Raw genomic sequence first — 20,707 nt, 5'->3', positions numbered from 1 at the left:
TTGAAAGTTAGGAAATTCTAGAACAGTCAGTTATTATTCTATTTATACCGGCGATCTTTGTTCCATCTAGTAAAATGAAAACTCACAAATCGGACTTGATTAAAAAATTGGTTTTCTTCTTCTATACATCAATTTACGAGAAATATCATTATGTTCTCATGCTGCTGCACAATTTGGACGTCTGTATGGCTTCCCGGCACCTCGCTTGTATTTGCATCAGTTCAAAATTAAATTGAGCATGTATATATATAATAAATAAAGGAAGGACCAAGCCAGAAACGACGACTTCGCCTCTTTTCAAGCAAGGTAGGAGTGTGCGTGTCTGTCGTTTTTTACAACGTCAAATTATTAGACTTAAAGTTTAATACAGTATTGACTCTGAGTAAGGAAATGGACACCTCAGTTCAGAATGAAATCCAAAAAGAAGATAGCTCAACGATGGTGCACACCATGGGTAGGTGTACTTTGTTATAACTCAGTTAATTACTAATTATCTAATTAAGTTATCCACTGTAGATAAATTTCACCAGAGCATATATCACGGTTATAAAGAGCATACAACTAGTCTCGTTGGGTGGACAAACGGAAAATTGAATAATTATTGTATTCTCTATTCATTTTCAAGACATTACATGTTAGTTATCATTTGGTGATTAAATTAAGACCGCACACGGGTTGCTGTCAACGTTCTTATTGCAGCGAATAATTTACGTTCAAAAATATACGGACACTTCAGTCTCATCTCCCTTACAACTGTGAATAATATTCCAGATTTGCGTTAATTTAATTTTGCGGCAATTTCCATTGCAGGTGGTTTAATCTGATACAAACGCACATATGACAATAAATTAACGTATACATCTATTTATTTATTTATTTATTTATTTATTTATTTATTTATTTATTTATTTATTTATTTATTTATTTATTTATTTATTTATTTATTCATTTATTTATTTATTTATTTATTTATTTATTCATTTATTTATACATTGGGAGGGGGCACGTGTACGTATAGGCCACGGTGTATAGGGTTACATTGGGAGGGGGCACGTGTACGTATAGGCCACGGTGTATAGGGTTACATTGGGAGGGGGCACGTGTACGTATAGGCCACGGTGTATAGGGTTACATTGGGAGGGGGCACGTGTACGTATAGGCCACGGTGTATAGGGTTACATTGAGAGGGGCCACGTGTACGTATAGGCCACGGTGTATAGGCTTACATTGTTGGGGGCACGTGTACGTATAGGCCACGGTGTATAGGCTTACATTGAGAGGGGGCACGTGTACGTATAGGCCACGGTGTATAGGCTTACATTGGTGGGGGCACGTGTACGTATAGGCCACGGTGTATAGGCTTACATTGGGGGGCACGTGTACGTATAGGCCACGGTGTATAGGCTTACATTGAGAGGGGGCACGTGTACGTATAGGCCACGGTGTATAGGGTTACATTGGGAGGGGGCACGTGTACGTATAGGCCACGGTGCATAGGCTTACATTGGGAGGGGGCACGTGTACGTATAGGCCATGGTGTATAGGCTTACATTGGGGGGCACGTGTACGTATAGGCCACGGTGTATAGGCTTACATTGGGAGGGGGCACGTGTACGTATAGACCACGGTGCATAGGCTTACATTGGGAGGGGGCACGTGTACGTATAGGCCACGGTGTATAGGGTTACATTGGGAGGGGCACGTGTACGTATAGGCCACGGTGTATAGGCTTACAATGGGAGGGGGCACGTGTACGTATGGGCCACGGTGCATAGGCTTACATTGGGAGGGGGGCACGTGTACGTATAGGCCACGGTGTATAGGGTTACACTGGGAGGGGGCACGTGTACGTATAGGCCATGGTGTATAGACTTACATTGGGGGGCACGTGTACGTATAGGCCACGTTGTATAGGCTTATATAGGGGAGGGGGCACGTGTACGTATAGGCCACGGTGTATAGGCTTACATTGGGAGGCATGTGTATGCATAGGCCACGTTGTATGGGCTTACACTGGGGGGGGGGGGCACGTGTACGTATAGGCCACGGTGTATAGGGTTACATTGGGAGGGGGCACGTGTACGTATATGCCACGGTGTATAGGCTTACATTGGGGGGCACGTGTACGTATAGGCCACGGTGTATAGGCTTACATTGGGGGGCACGTGTTCGTATAGGCCACAGTGTATAGGCTTATATTTGGGGGGCACGTGTACGTATAGGCCACGGTGTATAGACTTACATGGGGAGGGGGCACGTGTATGTATAGGCCACGGTGTATAGGCTTACATTGGGAGGGGGCACGTGTACGTATAGGCCACGGTGTATAGGCTTATATTGGGGGGCACGTGTACGTATAGGCCACGGTGTATAGGCTAACATTGGGGGGCAGTGTTCGTATAGGCCACGGTGTATAGGCTTACATTGGGAGGGGGCACGTGTTCGTATAGGCCACGGTGTATAGGCTTACATTGGGAGGGGGCACGTGTACGTATAGGCCACGGTGTATAGGCTTACATTGGGAGGGGGCACGTGTACGTATAGGCCACGGTGTATAGGCTTACATTGGGAGGGGGCACGTGTACGTATAGGCCACGGTGTATAGGCTTACATTGGGAGGGGGCACGTGTACGTATAGGCCACGGTGTATAGGCTTACATTGGGAGGGGGCACGTGTACGTATAGGCCACGGTGTATAGGCTTACATTGGGAGGGGGCACGTGTACGTATAGGCCACGGTGTATAGGCTTACATTTGGGAGGGGGCACGTGTTCGTATAGGCCACGGTGTATAGGCTTACATTGGGAGGGGGACGTTTACGTATAGGCCACGGTGTATAGGCTTATATTGGGGGGCACGTGTACGTATAGGCCACGGTGTATAGGCTAACATTGGGGGGGGGCACGTGTTCGTATAGGCCACGGTGTATAGGCTTACATTGGGAGGGGGCACGTGTACGTATAGGCCACGGTGTATAGGCTTACATTGGGAGGGGGACGTTTACGTATAGGCCACGGTGTATAGGCTTATATTGGGGGGCACGTGTACGTATAGGCCACGGTGTATAGGCTAACATTGGGGGGGCACGTGTTCGTATAGGCCACGGTGTATAGGCTTACATGGGGAGGGGGCATGTGTTTGTATAGGCCACGGTGTATAGGCTTACATTGTGAGGGGGACGTTTACGTATAGGCCACGGTGTATAGGCTAACATTGGGGGGCACGTGTACGTATAGGCCACGGTGTATAGGCTTACATTGGGAGGGGGCACGTGTTTGTATAGGCCACGGTGTATAGGCTTACATTGTGAGGGGGACGTTTACGTATAGGCCACGGTGTATAGGCTTATATTGGGGGGCACGTGTACGTATAGGCCACGGTGTATAGGCTAACATTGGGGGGGCAATGTTCGTATAGGCCACGGTGTATAGGCTTATATTGGGGGGCGTGCCGTAAGTGGTACTGAACCAAATAGGTCACGGTGTATAGGCTTACATCGGGGGGGGGGCACGTGGCACTTGACCAAATAGGCCACGGTGTATAGGCTTACATTGGAGGGGGGCACGTGGCACTGGACCAAACACAGAAACAGTTTTAACCGGAGTGAATTATGTTCAAGATGTCCGTGTGTAATACAGTCAGTAACATTGTAACATTAAAATGATTGTACTAATTAACATTTGAAAGATAGTTGAACTATTAAACAATTATTAACTGTAATGTATGAATGTATTGCAATAAATATGAAGATGTGTATACCGATGTCACAATTATTCAACCAGGCGCAGCTAATAATTGTTTTGTCATTTTACTTGTCCAAATCGTGTGCAACGAGGCGTCCTAAAACCTAGAACAACAGACCAGGACAACAGTACTGTACAATAAGATATTTGTTCCAATTTCAACTTGTTTATTGGCAAGCTGATTTTGGCTGTCATATAGTCATCTGCCGACCCCGCTCACTGCCGACCTGGTTGCGCGTTTTAAATTCAGCGCCTTATTTTCGTTGTGTTACTAGCGAATAGAGTGTCAGCTGCGCATGCAGAAATCGTCGTGGATTACAGCATCTGTATTGACAATATTGTTCTGATTGTCGCAGTAATCAAGCTGGCCAGACCTGTTCGTACATGGTCTTTCAACATTTCGCATTTTGATATCGAAATTCCCTCCAAATTCGACAGCCAGCACGATGTATTTGCATGGTTTGTCCTACGTGCGTGGTTTGCATAAACTAAGAGGTATACTGTGATTTATTGTATTTCACATGACAGGCTCTCCTCCTCCGCGTATTGGAATATGAGAGATAACAATGTATTTCATTTCATCATAATGAATTTAGTTTTGTAGTAAATCAATTATTGAAAGCGTTAACTCTGAGGGTCATTTCATCATGTTTGAATATCGGAGAGGTGTTAGCGCAGTGCACCGCTGTAGTTTCGGGGAAGTAGCTGGTCCAAATGGTTTATTCAATATTATGATGCACATAAACAACTGTAACACCAAACTGTACCAGGGCCATTTCCGACGATTCGACGCCTCTTTCCACTTCTTGTTGAGGCGTGACATGGATGTTTTTTTTTCTATTATACAAAGCAAATAACTCTCAGCCAGTGGGTTTAACCATAGTTTACAGTATCTGCTTTCTAAAATAGGGTGTTTATTTCCAAGGTACGGTCGATCTATGTCTAATGTTCAAGTGGGTGGGTTCTGATCCGAGATCAACCAATGGTCCAGGGCAACAGGCACAAGTTCCTGGTGTGTTTATAATTTACAAATAAACCACTTCATATAATACTGTCTCGTAAAGCAACGCTCAGTACAAAAACGTTTCCTGCTTGTTTTTTTGTTTTTTTTTGCACCAAGTCACCACTACAGCGTGGGGAGAATTTGCATATTCTAGAATTAACACTGACACCCACAAATACTCCTATAAATTTCATTGTGTAGTTAGTTTCACAGCATAATTTGTCTCATTTCTTCGTAGTTGAATCGCACAATTCCCAGCAAGACGTTTTTCAACCAATGCGGCAACCGACTACGACATCATGTTTCAGTATGCTCCAACCCGATTTGCCGAACCTTTCAATTCCATCCTCGTTCACAGGTAAGAGTTTGCCACTGACTGGATTTGTGTCGCGTAGCAAATAAACACACTCTATTTTCCTATTACTGTAGGACCTTTTCATTCATTTATTTTTTAAGAAAATGATAACAAATGAATATTTAAGAATGACTGTGTAATCTTTATGTTTAAATTACCGTTTAACTAACTAACTATTCATTTGGCTGATTCATTCTGTTGTGTAATAAAGAATCTGTAAAAGTACTATGGGGTTGCGGTTTAAAACGTTTTTTTCTAGGCGCCGACAATATTTGTGAGGATATGTGTAACTATATTTGAGGACCAGCATGGCCGACAGTCAGACATATTTTAGGACGAGCATGGCCGCTAGTTAGCTATATATATATATATATTGATTATATCGCAAAACACTCTTACAAGTAAACTCGACCTGTTGTGAGAGAAACTAAACAAGTCAAATCTCCAATTTAGCAGGAAATTTTGCCATTTATAAATATAAATCACACTCAAAATGTATTTGAAATGTTGTCAACAATTATATGCAAACTACAATCGGCGTGATGTCATTATGTATAATCAGTGGGATATTTATATTTTTAGTAATGTCAAAACTGTACAATTTCAGTATCTCCAAATGTATCAATTGCCATTTATGTCATATTTTTAATATATTATTATACATCTGTCACCGTAACGCCATAAGTTACAGCGTGCCGTAATTTGCGGTATTTTACGGGGTATTTTCATACTACCATATTTGGAAATGCGAATTCCAAATATGGAATGATTACGCGCGTAAGCGTCTTCTAATAATAAAAACAAACATGGCTGCCACCAGGATTTGACCGGACTCCATACAAAGAAGTTCGCTGATTCTGTTCTAAACTTTTTGGATTTCGGCATTTCCATGATGTATCCTTGAAAGGAAAAAGATGTATAATAATAATAAGGTTATTACGAAGATACCTCAAAGTATGCACTCGGACAGTACGCTGTCGCATCAACTTCCGCTGCGCGTCGGTCGATACTGCCGCTGTACTGTCTTCGTGCATACTTTGAGGTATCTTCGTAATAACCTTATATTATTTAACTTTAATGAGCATCAGATATTATTATTTTATAAATAATCAGCTTTCAAAACTATTATCAATATATCATAAATTGTGTAAACAAATTCTTATAAATAATCTCATAGATAATGATGTAATGTGATTTGACATATGATAAACAATTTATAATACAGAAATTATATATTTGTAAATACAAATTAATTGTGACTGATTATATACAAATAATTATAATACTTCAATACTTGAAAATTGTCATATTAATATAGTAAAACATTAAATATTCAATTACTTTTTTAGTTTTAATAATTGAAGCAAGCTTATTATACTAGTATACAAATGTTAACAAGTTTATTCTATTTATATACATATTCATAATTTTGTTTCGATATATAGGAATAAATATCAAGAAATTAATTAGCGAAATACAAGTACTGACTGAGATAGATTCAGTATTAAGGAGATCATCAATCACCACACAGTTAAACTATTGTACTATTACCGCTATATACATACAATTATATAAATCACTCTCAAAATGTATTTGAAATTTCGTCAACAATTATATGCAAACTACAATCGGTATGATATCATTATGTATAATCAGTGGGATATTTTTATTTTTATATACAATTTCAGTGATACCTGGGGTATAAATCAATTCATAGTTAATTATTTATATATATTGAAAACTGCTTGCCGTGAGCTTACATTATTAAAGCGGCTTCTCAGTGTACAATTGTTACCATATGACAAATCCAATGCAACTTGAAACAAATTATTCGCTTTGCGCGTATTATATTTAAAGAATGAAAAATTCGCCAGATCCGCATCGTAAACTTAAACTCTGATCTGAAAAGGAATTTAAATTGAGTCACAACAAATCTCGAGGATGATCGAGAATAAATCACCAATATTACTTTTTAGCGGGGGCGTTTTTTCCCTATTGCAGCTAGGAGCTCCCTGGATCTGTTTTGTTAATTTTCATATTTCAAAAGGAAAAAAATGAAAGCAAATCAAAACAGTGATAATTATTTACATTAATGAATTATTAAGCAACATATGTACTACGACAGTTCTTGTCATTCCTTTTGGAGATTATTTGACATGAATACTCATTCTGTCTTTCAAATGTGACTCAATTAACATTTGTAAAGGTTTAGATTCCCGCTTGGTTCTCATGTGCAGTTCGCGTACGCCAGTCAGGGATCCACATATAGTAACCTCATTAACTGTCTATACAATTATTACGAAGAATTGAAATGAAATGCGGAAAAAAAGAGACCTCAAACACCACTTTGTACAAAGATTTTGGCTGTGCTTAGAACAACAGGAATTTGTCAACCTGCAAACATAATGAAATAAACGTGTTTTTCTTTGAGGCTGTTGGCACATTTGGCAACCTAACTAAATATTGATTTTCTAGCAAAACTTAAAATATAAAATATGTACTATCACGATTACACCCCTGTACTCGTGTTGGTGTATCTTTTTTTTATAAATATTTAAATTCAGGCTGACTGTATGAATCAACAATTACACGAAGTCAAGCATTCGGTATTTGAGTGGAGCTGCAGTTTTAATCCATGTGCATAATTACATATCGGCCTTTCGAAAACATATAAAATCTGGCAAAGTATTTTTGAAAGACAATTATGCCTTCATGAACTTGTCTGTATAAACATGGGTATGTTGACTTCACTGTATTGAACAATAATCACACACGGGAAATACATTCGAAAGCATGCCCATATTACGCATATACAATGGATGCAACTTGAAAGAGCATGTATGGAATGTACTGACTTACAATGGCTAGATTGACATGTGCATTTTGAATCTCTGACGTCCCAAACAACATGTACAGCGTACAGTGTACTTATACAGCGTATATAATAGCTGGAAAATGATTTTTGGTCGAGCAATATTTTTTTTTGTCCAGCTGCTGAGGTACTTTTTGTGTAAGCCAAGCATCATCGCCGAGCATGGGTACTCACACTACCGATCTCCAACGTACGTTTGTCTGTTTCAGATTTCATGCATTACTCACCCAACATGAAACGGAAACAGAGGCGTTACCGAACTACTTTCAGTAGCTATCAACTACAGCAAATGGAAGAAGCTTTCCAAAGGTCGCATTACCCCGATGTGTTCTGCAGAGAAGAGTTGGCGTTACGGATAGACCTAACTGAGGCGCGTGTTCAGGTATGGCTTGCAGCATAAAAAACAGTTTACTTTGAAATGGCACGCACACGTGTAATATACATTGTTTTTTTGTCTTCACAAAATTCGAACGCGTGCTGCACGGCGACCCTCTCCATTTTCAGAGGGTGGGCAAGGGGGATAGCTGGTACAGGTTGCAGAAAATATATAAGGCATTTTAAGTTTTTACAAGAAATAAAATGAAAGTTCCATTTACAGTAAAAAAAGAGTTTTTACACTTTACAGATAAAACAAAATCCTAATTACATTTTACAGTATTTTAATATATTTGATAATTTGTGTTAAAGAACCAAGAATCAAACAATGACACACATTGAATAGTCCTCCAGTCAACACGTTCTGCTGTGACAAATCTTCTGGATTTGTGTCACGTGCACACAGATGCGGGAATCGGGCCAGGAATTAATGTCGCACGTAAACGTACGAAAATATTTCCGGCGTGATATACTTCCCAGTGTTCTATAAGCTGTTTAATTCTCGTGGTCATAAACGTTACATCAGGTACCCGGGATCGTCTCGTTCACAAACCTTTCAGCCAAGCAAAGACACACACAGACAAAATTGTGTCAACCTTTAGTCTCAGACGCCTCGTGGGGACTCGCCAAAACTGACTTTATTTACTTTCCTAAACACACTATACTACATGGAAGTTTAGAATATTGAGGTGTGGCCTCCACACATTCCACTTATGTAGCCAATCACACACGAAGTATTTAACACGCCATTATATTCTTGATTAATTGTTTTTTATATTTGGAGATTACTCCTAGAATCATCGTTAGATTATACTTGTGGACGCCAAAGTCATCATGCATAGTAAAAAAACAATCCGTGGTTCAAGTTTTATGTCTGTAATTAGTTCCAATCACTGATTCGATCTCCGTCTAGTACTTGTATAAACCCAAATAATAATAGGCTATGAGCGAGCGTTGAATGATATCACCGAGCCCTTCACTGGAAACCAGTTATCAAGTCGAATCAGTGACCGATATCTAGACACATGGAAATATAATCATGATAGTTCCACTAAAGAACAATGTTTGTCGAGAACAATTGTACAACACATTAAATAAAGTGTAGATAATATTCCGTACATGTCATTGTAAAAGTCAGAATATTTGGGAAAATCGTGTTAACTTCGAACGTAAATGAGCAAATAAGCATACAAATTAAATATGCATATGATCATGACATGTAGAATCTGTACAGACACAGTAAATAAGGGAGGGAACTTTTGACAAGTTGTTAGAATAACTATTACAGTGACAAATTAAAATCTGATGCCAGATAAAACATCATAAATATACTATACAAGGCGACACAATGATCATCATTGTATGTTGTTAGGATTAGATCTTAAGCTTACTGAAAAAATACAATTGTATACTTTAATTATTTTATTGACAAAATAACTATTAATTATAACAAGTTTTGTATTTTGTATTTTTGACTTGAATACTAATAATTTTTAGCTCCGCTGCCATCAAAGATGACACAGCAACGGAGCTGATCATATTACTGATTAACTGTTGTTCGTCCTTTAACAATTGAATTTGCATCTTCTAGAAAACCAGTAGCCTGAGTGTTTTAATGTTTAGTATACTACTCCTTTGGGTGGGTCTCTCATATTTTGTGTAAAATATTGTATTTTTGTGAATATTTGGGGTAATTTTTGTCAAAACTGCTTCCCGATGACTTCCAGCTCAATTGATTTGATACATGTTATGTAGGTATCTTGTCAGATGTTTTCTTTTTATGACGATATCAACTATTCTTAATTCTTAGCAATTATTTGTTCATGTCTGGTAAAAAGAACGTGGTCATTCTTAATATTTTTGTGGAATTACCACTAGAAGGAAACTAGAAGAGACAACTTTTTTCACATTTTATTCTAGTGAAACAATAGAATAGTTGAATTACAAAAAAAATGCGACACGTATTGTGTACAACGTCAGGCAAAATAAGGTAAATCTTTCATCCTTGTGAAACTAAAACATCTGGTGTTTGCATCTTGAACTTTCACGTACACTCGCCAAAATACACACAGACATAGGTGCTCGTGATAGTGCTAGGTTATATTATTTTGCTTATAAATGTATTATTTGTATTTACCGATAGTTCCTGCAGCAGATAATTTCAATAAGATAATTGTAATATGTATGAAATGTACGATGGGCGGGGGTTGGCCACCATTTGCCACCCCGGTAATAGTTTCGACCACACATATGTTTTATATCTTATTGATTGAGTCCTTGCAGTTAATACATATACATATAATTATACATAATTATATTTACTAATATAATAGTGCATTGTATTATGCATTTACATGTAATTTTAACGCATTTGTATTTATATACCAATAAGTACGGCGTATTTACATTCATATAAAAATAACTCGTTGCGTACGTTGCAGGCTGGTGGTTTTATTTTCTATTTAATAATATAAAATACAATTATAAGTACGAACAACTGACACGATTACAAAATGTAATGTCGATGTGTTCAGCAATTATACATAGCCAATATACAAACTACAAACTTGTTAATTTACAAAAATGCGTCCGTCTATGTAAACCTTTAAAAATATTTCTCTTAAATCAATATCAAACATATAGACTGCGAATTTAACTAGTCCTGGAAAGACATATAATTGTCGAAACAGGAGAGTAAACAAGTAACTTGTAGAATACTGTGTGGGTAATATTTTTTATATCGATTTTTGTTGCATTTGCAGCAAATAGTTACCAAATGAGAAATCTATAGGATTGAATATACCCCACAGCTGGCTTCACATGCATAGTTCATAGTTCATATGGTGCTTACACCAGGATTTAATTACAGCACCTAGGCGGTATGTGGTTACAGCTTAATGTTCCGAGTAATCGCAAGAAATTGACATGACAATAGAAATTCATTAAAGACTGGCACTCCCATGCAATTAACAGCGAGTGAAATTCCTGGGATTGAAACATATATTTTGAAGTCACTGATGTAGGCAACGAATAACTGCAAGTTGACATAAAGACGAGGTAGTTTATTTAATCAGTGGTCAACTAGAGGCTGAAATTATAATTAATTTGTATATTTCAATTTCTCCTGACGTCAAATAGAATACACTGGTGAAACACGGTAGTAACTGTGGGTGAAAGGATATTTTGGGGTGTAGTTTACATTGTATATGGAGTGGTAGGGTCGGGTGTAATGTGTTCATTTCCAATTATTATGAAGTCACGTAGAATTTCACTTAATTAATTTTTGCTGACATGTTTTCGAGCATTACATGTGAATCCAATTTTCACTGCGCTGTGTCTCAATAGAGTATGAGGGAAATGGCATTTTCACTGGAATTTATTTCAGGGGAAAAATGTTTTCAGTGATAATGAAGTATTATGACAGATACCCTCCTCGTGGTTTTCATTGCGTATGGAAGTTATTTTCACGAGTGATGCGGTGCATCCTGCTGCCGTACTTTCACGAGCGAAGCCACGGGGAGGGTGTGGGGTTCTGTTACTATACATATGTCCCATATTTGATTATTTCATATTAAAAAAAGAACGTGCAACAAACCGGGATAGAAATTTAGGTCGGGGAACCCAATTGCCCATTAATATGCTCCAAGACAGTGCTGCGACTTAGCAACGCTTGTCAGTGTAGAACGCGTGTCGCTGTACGTGTGAAAATAAAATAATCAGACGTCTAATTTGAGTCATTGTCCGAATAAATAACTCGTGGATGTGTAAGCGCGGTGGTCGTAGCGGAGCGCGTGTTCGAATTTCATGTAAATAAACAATGTATTTTACACGCGTTGTATACGTCGCTATGAGTCGCATATCGAACAGGACGCGGCACGACGACTGTCGCCATTTAGTTGGGACCATGACAGAACCAGAACTTAAACTGGGCGACTACGATACACGGTTGATGTTGAAGTTAAAAGTTCCTCCACAGATCTGTGCATTGGCAAACATGCACGGCTAGCAAGCAACATCAGAAGCGAAGTTGTAGCATGCAGTACTAGTAAGTCATCCCGTCAGTGGAGTACCGCAGTAGCACGGCATGTTTGCCATCAGCATTGTATTCAAACGAATCACGTGGTGTGCCGTTCTCGTTCAAACCCGGGATTCGATCAATAGGGGAGTCCCAGTAAAAAAAAAACATTGCAAATCATGCAAGTTCTACATTTTCAAACCAATATGCTAAAACAGAAATGCTCAGAGATGCAAAAGAAGGATAGATATTACTTTTCACTATACACATCTCTGTATCCCTCACATATTCACATATGGAATACACACAATATACTGAATTTCGGAACAATTCGTGTATTACTTACAGCAGCAGAATACCACAGAAATATCAGACGAAACATGAAAACACTATGTATTTCAGCCTGAACCCTTTATAGAGGGGAGGCAAGAGGGGTAGCTGGTACGGTTTTACGGGAAATAAAAAGGGCGTTTTACAATTTACAAGGGAAAAAAAGACGTTTTTACAGTTTACAGTGTTAAAAAATGGAACATTGAATGGTCCGAAGAGCTCTCCGGCTCAAATTCTCCGCCATTGCTGCGCCTTGTGTAGAGATGCACGCGCATATTATCCTCGTAATGCTCTTCATTCGGTTAGATGGCCTTTTACGTCTTGACATTCAATTTTGTAGTGAATTTTGTCATCTAGTCGTTTTACAGTTTCTATAATGTAATTTCCCTGGATTATTCTTTACGATTTTTTAATTTGGATGTAAATCCTTGTACGTACCGAGAAAAATGACACATTTTTACAGTGTACGAAAAAAATATTTGATCGATTACGTTGTACGTCTAGCCTGTGATTACAGAATTACGGAATTTATTTTTTCAATTTACGTAGTACGAACAAAAAAATATTGCAATTATGTTGAACGAAAATAACCCTTGCCCCCCCCTCTTTCTATTGCAATTCAAGGGATTAACCCCATATGTACATCCATTTCCCACCTTGGTATCACCCACCCCTGAAAACAAACTCTTAATACACGCTGAAGCGTTTGGTAATAAACATTTCTGAACTGATCATCTCGGCAAATTTAATTCAAATTCACTGTACTTCTGACGTACGAGTTATTGGTAAATACATGCAAATACGCCGCACTTGCAATGTGCGAGTTATTAGTTATATACCCTATATATAAAATATGTTTTTGAAATGCAGTCCCTCACCCCCTTGGCTATTTTCGCTGATTTTTCGTCGCCGCAGCGATTCACGTCCTAAATTTTGGTTCTCCGGGCGTCTCTAATAAATACCCTATCTAACCGCTGGACTGAATTAGCTATATTATGAAAAATTCATAGAAGATTGGGCGAAAATAGGTCGTTTTTGGCCTCAACGTTTTTTTGCTCGGAAACGCAGGGGCGATAAGACTCGATTTTCAAGAACGCAGGTCGCTCGGATCGGACGGTTTCTATTGTTTCGAGTCTGTTGTGTGTCTAGAAACATAACAACTTTGTTTTTTGGTGAATATGGAACATGGCCTTTGCCGCATTCTGGCCATGCTGTGTGGCGCGTATCGCGTGGACGGGTTTCACGTTCTCTGCACGTAATAAGCTCGGTTATTAAGCATCCTTTTTTGGGGGTGGCCGAGGGGAAGACGTGTAGTGGCGTGAAGCTAGGCGATTAGGTGCCGTACGCGAGCGCCGGTTCGAGTCACGCACGCAGTACGTATTTACTATATTAGACATAGTCTTTACCTTGCCGTTTATTCGGTGTTATTTGCTTACTGTTCCAATAAATGATTTTTATATGCAAATCGAACAATTTAAATAGTTCCGTATTGTAACGTCTCCCATATAAATAGTCCTCTACTCCCCAAAATTTTACAATGGTACCAGCCCAGAATGGACTTTCTGTTCAGCACGTCTTTGATTGTAGCAATATTTACATCACTGTACGAAAATATGCACACTTGCGATTTTGACAACATGTCAGTTACGTCACTCATGAAGATTGATGATTTGATTGCTGGCCGGGATAGATGTATTTAATGTTCATTTCTATGCAATATGTATACACCTGTGATTCTAAATTTCGATGTGTCAAATCATATCGCTGCTGTGGACGGCGACGGCTGACAGATATAGGAAGGACTAGGACATAGGACTCTGAAGGCCCCTGAGAAATCGTCATCCATCGTACAACGTTAATGAACGAAATGTACATTACAATCTCATGCTTCCGAACAATCCAATATTTATGCTGGAGAACAGACTATACAAGTACTGTCTACGATATACTGCAAAATATGGAAATGACCAATCTGATTAAAATCTGATGTAGTGTACGGGCTTTAATTATTTTGGCTATAAACTTATTTTAATTTTATTTTTTATTACTTTTGTTATTAATGCCCTTTTATTTTATTATTTTACTTTGATTTTGTGATTTTTTTAAATTCCGCCCTACCTACATCTGAACCGATGCCTATGTAACGAGATTTCAACGAGACCCACTATCGACGATTTTAGTCAACGAATCACAGACCTCCTTCTATAGCGCACATGATGGCGTCACCGGGCAGAGTCAGATGGCAAACACACTCAAATAAAATGGCGGATTATACCGACCGAGAAAAACACGGCTTTTCGGTAAGTTTATCATTGTCAAATACAACGAAAGTCATTTTTATGTTAATATTGTGGCTCGAATGGTTCGACTTTAGATCGTTATTTTGCATAGTTATTCTGGGAGTGACGATTTTGTTTCTACCGGTTCGACCGAACACCAGTGTCTTTTTCCAGTCGCCTGCCCTGGAGACGGGTGATGTTTTGTTGACGATCGGGCCAAAATCTTCTACGATATTGAAGCCGTAGCTGTAAATATTCATCAAATTGTATCAACATTTTGTACATTATACAATAACACTTTATTAAAGTAAATGAGCTGATTTGGACTGGAATAAAATATTTTTTATTTGGAACACATCGCAATTGATCAGGAAATATTTTTTTGCTCCAATTTTCTGCGTCGATGCCGTGGGCCGGTGACCGCTATACAATTTAAAATCAGTTTGCATTGTTTACTATAGCTGTTTACAGTGTTCTAATCATTACGGTTTACTCTTTTTTGCTTCCATTCTAGATAATTATGTTCAGTGATGTAAAATTGAAGCGATGACTGAATGAACGAACCTTGGCTGGCGAAGATGTATCTGGAAGTGTACACATTTGTTGGAAGTGAAACAAATATTCAATGAAATGACAAAAATTGTAAAATGCTGTGGAATTTTTTTTGCAAATAAAAATGTACTAGCAATTTTCTATTAATGGTTTATTCAAGTGGGCAAAATATAAATGTACAGAAAGATTGCCCGTATACACTGAAAAGTAAGCAACCGACAGCCTGTATAAAAGGGGGACTGTGATTGGCTGTTACTTACGCGAGATTTGAACGGGACTTACATAGGCGTCGGATCAGATGTAGGTAGGGCGGAATTAAAAAAAATCAAAATCAAAGTAAAATAATAAAATAAAAGGGCGTTAATAACAAAAGTAATACAAAATAAAATTAAAACAAGTTTATAGCCAAAATAATTACAGCCCGTACACTACATCAGATTTTAATCAGATTGGGAAATGACATACCTATTTAACCGTTGTTGATTTTTGTACAGAATTCCAAGAACACAAAACAAACAACTGACAACATTCGACAAAACAAAAACACTACACACTGTAGTCACACCAGTAAGAAATACTGTGGAACTTATTACAAATGTAAATACAACATAAATGTCAGTGAATACAATATTTATTAATCTGCAGCCTCCATGGACAAGTTCACAGCCTCTAATATTGCAAAACCGTTAGTTGTGAACTGAACTTCAAATCTCATCAGGAATTCCACTTGGCGTTACACAGATAGAAAAAAAGCAATATTAAGTCAAGGAAAAATAATGCTTATTTGTCAAGGCTATGTATTAAATTATCTTATTTTGGGTGTATTTTGTGAGTGTGCATGTATGCATTAAAATTATCAAAACTTAAAATGTAATCATAGTACAAATGTAAAGTAAACAAAATTATGAGTGATTTTGGATTTGTTGGAAAAGTAGGCGAAATGCTGTGACATGGTCTAATTGGTGGTGGGAATTGCCAAGCGAGTTTATAAAACAAGCCGATAAACTGGTTGGCGATCCGCTCCGCTAAAAAAAGCAACATGTTTTCGGCTGTTGTCATGGTAGGACTTGAACGTGAAGCTAACGTCGGTTTATAACTAAAACCGGGCCCCGTATACGAAGTTAGCAAAAAAAAAAACACTCAGTCTTTAGAAGTCACTTTATTTTGTTACTAGGACGTATTTTGCCGTTAAATTTATTATTTCCAACCACTTTGGGATAGTATTTTCTGGATTGAAGGTAGCATTTACAGTTCATTCATAGTTCAAAGTTGCGTTGGGATTACGTTGATACAGTGTAACAATGTTGGCGCCGGTGATTTCCTACCAGTGCGCAACGTAGCCAAAATAAAAACAAACAAAAACAAATTTTGGACGAAACTATTCAAAAATCAGTTTTTGGCTGTTGCCATGGCAGCGGTGAGCCTAGATTTTCTTTTTCAATTAGTGACGGTACGACCTGCCTGTCAAGTATGAACAAAATTAGCCAATGCAAAGAAAAAAACCCACAGAGCAGTAAAACCGTTGCTGGTAAAAATTTACCTTAACTTTGAGGTCAAGTTTCTCGGTAATGAAAATAGACATAACAAACCCAGTGAATATATGCCCACACTCAGACTGAGTAGAATAAGCTACTTAATCGTAGAAATGTAGGGTGAAATATATTTGGCGCGAAGGTAATTAAAAAAAATCAGTTTTTTGGCTGTTGCCATGGAAATGTTGGGCCAGAATATTTTTTTCAGATTTTTCCCAATAACTAGGGTAAAGGTGTGACCTACCTGCCAAGTTTGAGCAAAATTGGCCATGCCAAAATAATCACAGAAGAGTTAATACGTGAAAACACTGGAAATCACCCACACAGACACACAAAAGTGATTTTAAGGGTAATCCTAGGGGAGCGGATCGCCAACAAACGTGATTTTAAGGGCAAGTCTAGCGGAGCGAATCACCAATAGTAAACAAAAAAATTTGGAAATATTATTGACCGCAAAAGACGCTCATCTCGAAGTGTCTTGTATAAAAATATAATATAAATATAAATATAAATACATAGAACGGTAAGGGTTCAATCAACAAGATATAAAACATGTGTGTCCGAAACTTATCCTTCTGCCTCTGTCCTATGCTGTCGGTGCCAACAGCTGAACATTTGTTTTCAAAGAACAATGCACATTATTTACGAGATCTACCAGGGACTGTGATTCTACTGAACCCCGAAGAAAATTCAAGAACTTCACTGCGCATGTGCAACGACTTTTACTCTGATGTTTTAGCATACTGAAGATTTTTCGCATGACACCGGGTTTCAAAAGAGCAATTGCAAGTTTGTAATTTCGTTTGAATTACGAAATTTAATGTGAAAAATGCTCTTTACACTTACAAAAAATAAGATCTTTGTACGAATTACGGAAGAATAAAATAGCTGATTACATTTTACACTTTGCCTATGTCCACGAAATTACGTATTTTATTTACTAGTATTTAAATTACATTATTACGAAAATACCCCTTGCCGACCCTCTTTTTAGATTAACAACATTAGATATTATTTTATTAAATAAATCGACAGTTAAACTCGTAAAAAACTGCAGATGAATTATTAAGCATTTCCTAAACGAAGATTTTAGGTTTGATAACTGATTGTACTGTTATGAACACTCGGCTTCCTGTTTGGGGATCGGGATCTTCGTCTCGCTTGGCTTATATCACTTACACGTAGATATCCCAAATGAATACACATTAGTTCATTACAGATAGTCCAGCTTTATTCAGGTAACCCCTCGCTGTACAGTTCTTACCTGCTTCTCCATCTCCCTTCTCTTACAAAAGGTTACAAACTCCCTATATTAAAAGCCAAGTTTCTAAGGCGTGGCAGAGTAAACACATGTACATGTACTGTTAGGAGCTGTGGGAGGCGTGGCAGAGTAAACACAAGTACTGCTAGGAGCTGTGGGGTGCTGCTTATTTTTTGAAGGAAAATAATTATGTTAGGTATCAAATTTCCCCAATTTTCAACAGTTTTGTATCACTATGAATTAGTAGACTGATTTCAAAGCACATACGTACAGCTATTTATTGGATACTCTAATTTGAATGAAAGTTGCCCATGCATCTCAGTCGTTTATATTTATTATCTGTTATTTCCCTGTAGCATAACATTTCAAATTTCATAAAAATTGGTTTAGGGAATGCCGGTGAAATATGAATATGCATCCATGTCGGGTCGATTACCGTTTATACAGCCGTAATGCTATAGACGATGAATATATCACAACAAATTGTTCGTCTACAAAAAATTAGAACGCTCCATGCATGACTGCTATGCAATACACGAATAGCTTATCGTGAAAATGTATTAAGAATCGTATTCTCGAGAAACTGTATGATACATATTCAACTGTTGCTCAGTATCTTGGTTTCATTATTCGATCCTAGGTGTGGTTCCAAAATAGGAGAGCAAAGTGGAGGAAACAAGTTCGGGAAGTAACAGTTAAGAGTTCACCACAAGTCGAAGAAAACGAAGGTAAGATCCACAGTTAGATTAGATTAGATTAGATTAGATTAGATTAGATTAGATTAGATTAGATTAAAATTGAAATCATCATGATCTGTTTCTATTTCCTGTGTTCATTACAGTGTATAACGGTGAAAGTAGTCGGCGGATGACCCCTTCAATCAGCAAAAATAATTCGGCACATGACCAAACTAACGCCATTTCAACTGGATGGGATGCAACGAAGAACTCGGCGACGGAATTGATAACGACAAAGACAGCGCCACCATCCGTCAAGACGGAAAAGGACACCATGTCGACACCATCCAGTTCAATTCTAACGGGTCATTTCTTCCACGGTCTAGATGAAATCAGAAGCTCCAGTATCGCACAGTTGCGAATGAAAGCAAAGGAGCACGCTGCCAACCTTGGTTTGTGTTAATTAGTGGTAACCATGGTAACAACAGGTCACCGATGATCGTCCTCCACTGTACTCGTCTCTGGGCCTTCTTTCTCAGGTCATGCCAGCTGTTACTGATGCTCCTCATCTCTGCCTCAGTGTCCCTTCTCCAGATGTTCTTAGGCCTTCCCCTCTTTCGCTTGCCCTTTGGTTTCCCTATCCTGGCTGTAACATCCTTATCCGTGCCCACTTGTTGGTCTACCACACTTCCCACGTACAGTATACAAAGGACTCTATCTCCTTCACTTCATCCCATCCAAACGTGACTGGTGTACTGTCTGTAGTGTTGATTTTCATGAGTTCGGTCTTCTTTCTACTGATCTTGAGTCCTGTGCTGATTGACGTTGTATCCAGATGAGCTGTTTTATCTTGCATATGTTTGTGGTTGTGTGAGAGAAGCGCCAGGTCATCGGCAAAGTCTTGGTCATCTAGCTGTGTCCAGAGTGTCCAATGAATCATATTGTTCTCCCCTTTCAATAACCAGGAGGAAAAGAAACGGTGACAGTAGCATCTCTATCTTACTCCTGTCTTCACAAGTAACAGCATGGTAACAACAGTGCGAAATTAAAAATATATTCGATTTCGACAAGTCACGTAATATATGAATACCTTATATTGTTATTTATATTGGACAATTTGTTACGTTTATAAGAGTCAAAATCGGTATTTAGCGCACATTGCGTTCAAACCTTTCAAAAATGAAGAATGCCAACAGATCCAACAATAGCGACGCTGATATCTGTTTCTTTCAACCATTTACGTCACAGAATTGCTTCGACTGTAGAGGGGGTGCTAGATATCTCAATTACTAGTACCTGACGTTATCATCTATTATGTACTTTCATTGCAAACTTACTGTCACGCACTGCCAGTGAATGATACTTTCACGCGAATGACCAAGAGATTTATCTTTCAGCAAAAATATTTTTTGTTCAACAATTTATTGTACAAGTTTAGCCTTTCAGTAAAGCTCTACTATTTATGCTGGTCGTGATGAATTGGTCATGAGTCTGTTCTGTATTGCTTTTGATTAAAAGTAGTCAATGTCGACTTATGTCCGTTGTCTAAAATAACTATATCACATGTAGGTGCAAAATAGAAGTCACAATGAACGAAGAATGAAATTGTGTAGAGGGAAAGGGGCACTTATTAAATTTAGAAATGTGAACGATAAATGACGTCAGCACAGATCAGTTAAACTTGATCATGACTAGCTTAGTGATTAGATTGGT

The 20,707-nt window shown here is 38.3% G+C and overlaps 1 protein-coding gene and 1 long non-coding RNA gene across 2 annotated transcripts; both read left to right on the top strand.

Moving 5' to 3' along the window:
- The first annotated feature begins 390 nt into the window (after positions 1–390).
- On the top strand, positions 391–19,457 carry LOC144357543 (retinal homeobox protein Rx-B-like). Its single transcript, XM_078011674.1, has 5 exons — positions 391–454; positions 4,985–5,104; positions 8,183–8,355; positions 18,958–19,045; positions 19,159–19,457. Exons 1-5 carry the CDS (start codon positions 391–393, stop codon positions 19,455–19,457), a joined length of 744 nt encoding a protein of 247 aa, XP_077867800.1.
- Positions 14,691–15,790, top strand: LOC146740177 (uncharacterized). The gene is made up of 2 exons (XR_014929949.1): positions 14,691–14,993; positions 15,487–15,790. It is a non-coding gene; the product is annotated as an uncharacterized LOC146740177 (long non-coding RNA).
- Positions 19,458–20,707: the final 1,250 nt, after the last annotated feature.

This window comes from Saccoglossus kowalevskii, chromosome 7, assembly GCF_978046115.1.
Source record: "Saccoglossus kowalevskii chromosome 7, keSacKowa6.1, whole genome shotgun sequence".
Taxonomy (NCBI): Eukaryota; Metazoa; Hemichordata; class Enteropneusta; family Harrimaniidae; genus Saccoglossus; species Saccoglossus kowalevskii.
The sequence above is the reverse complement of the archived record's forward strand: the minus strand, read 5'-3'. Positions and strand labels throughout refer to the sequence as shown.

Bases quoted from the DNA above. Each gene is read 5' to 3' on its own strand.
- LOC144357543 (XM_078011674.1), top strand. From the start codon at position 391: ATGGACACCTCAGTTCAGAATGAAATCCAAAAAGAAGATAGCTCAACG. The intron at 5,105-8,182 runs GTAAGAGTTTGC...TGTCTGTTTCAG, and splicing joins AATTCCATCCTCGTTCACAG to ATTTCATGCATTACTCACCC. The intron at 8,356-18,957 runs GTATGGCTTGCA...ATTCGATCCTAG, and splicing joins TAACTGAGGCGCGTGTTCAG to GTGTGGTTCCAAAATAGGAG.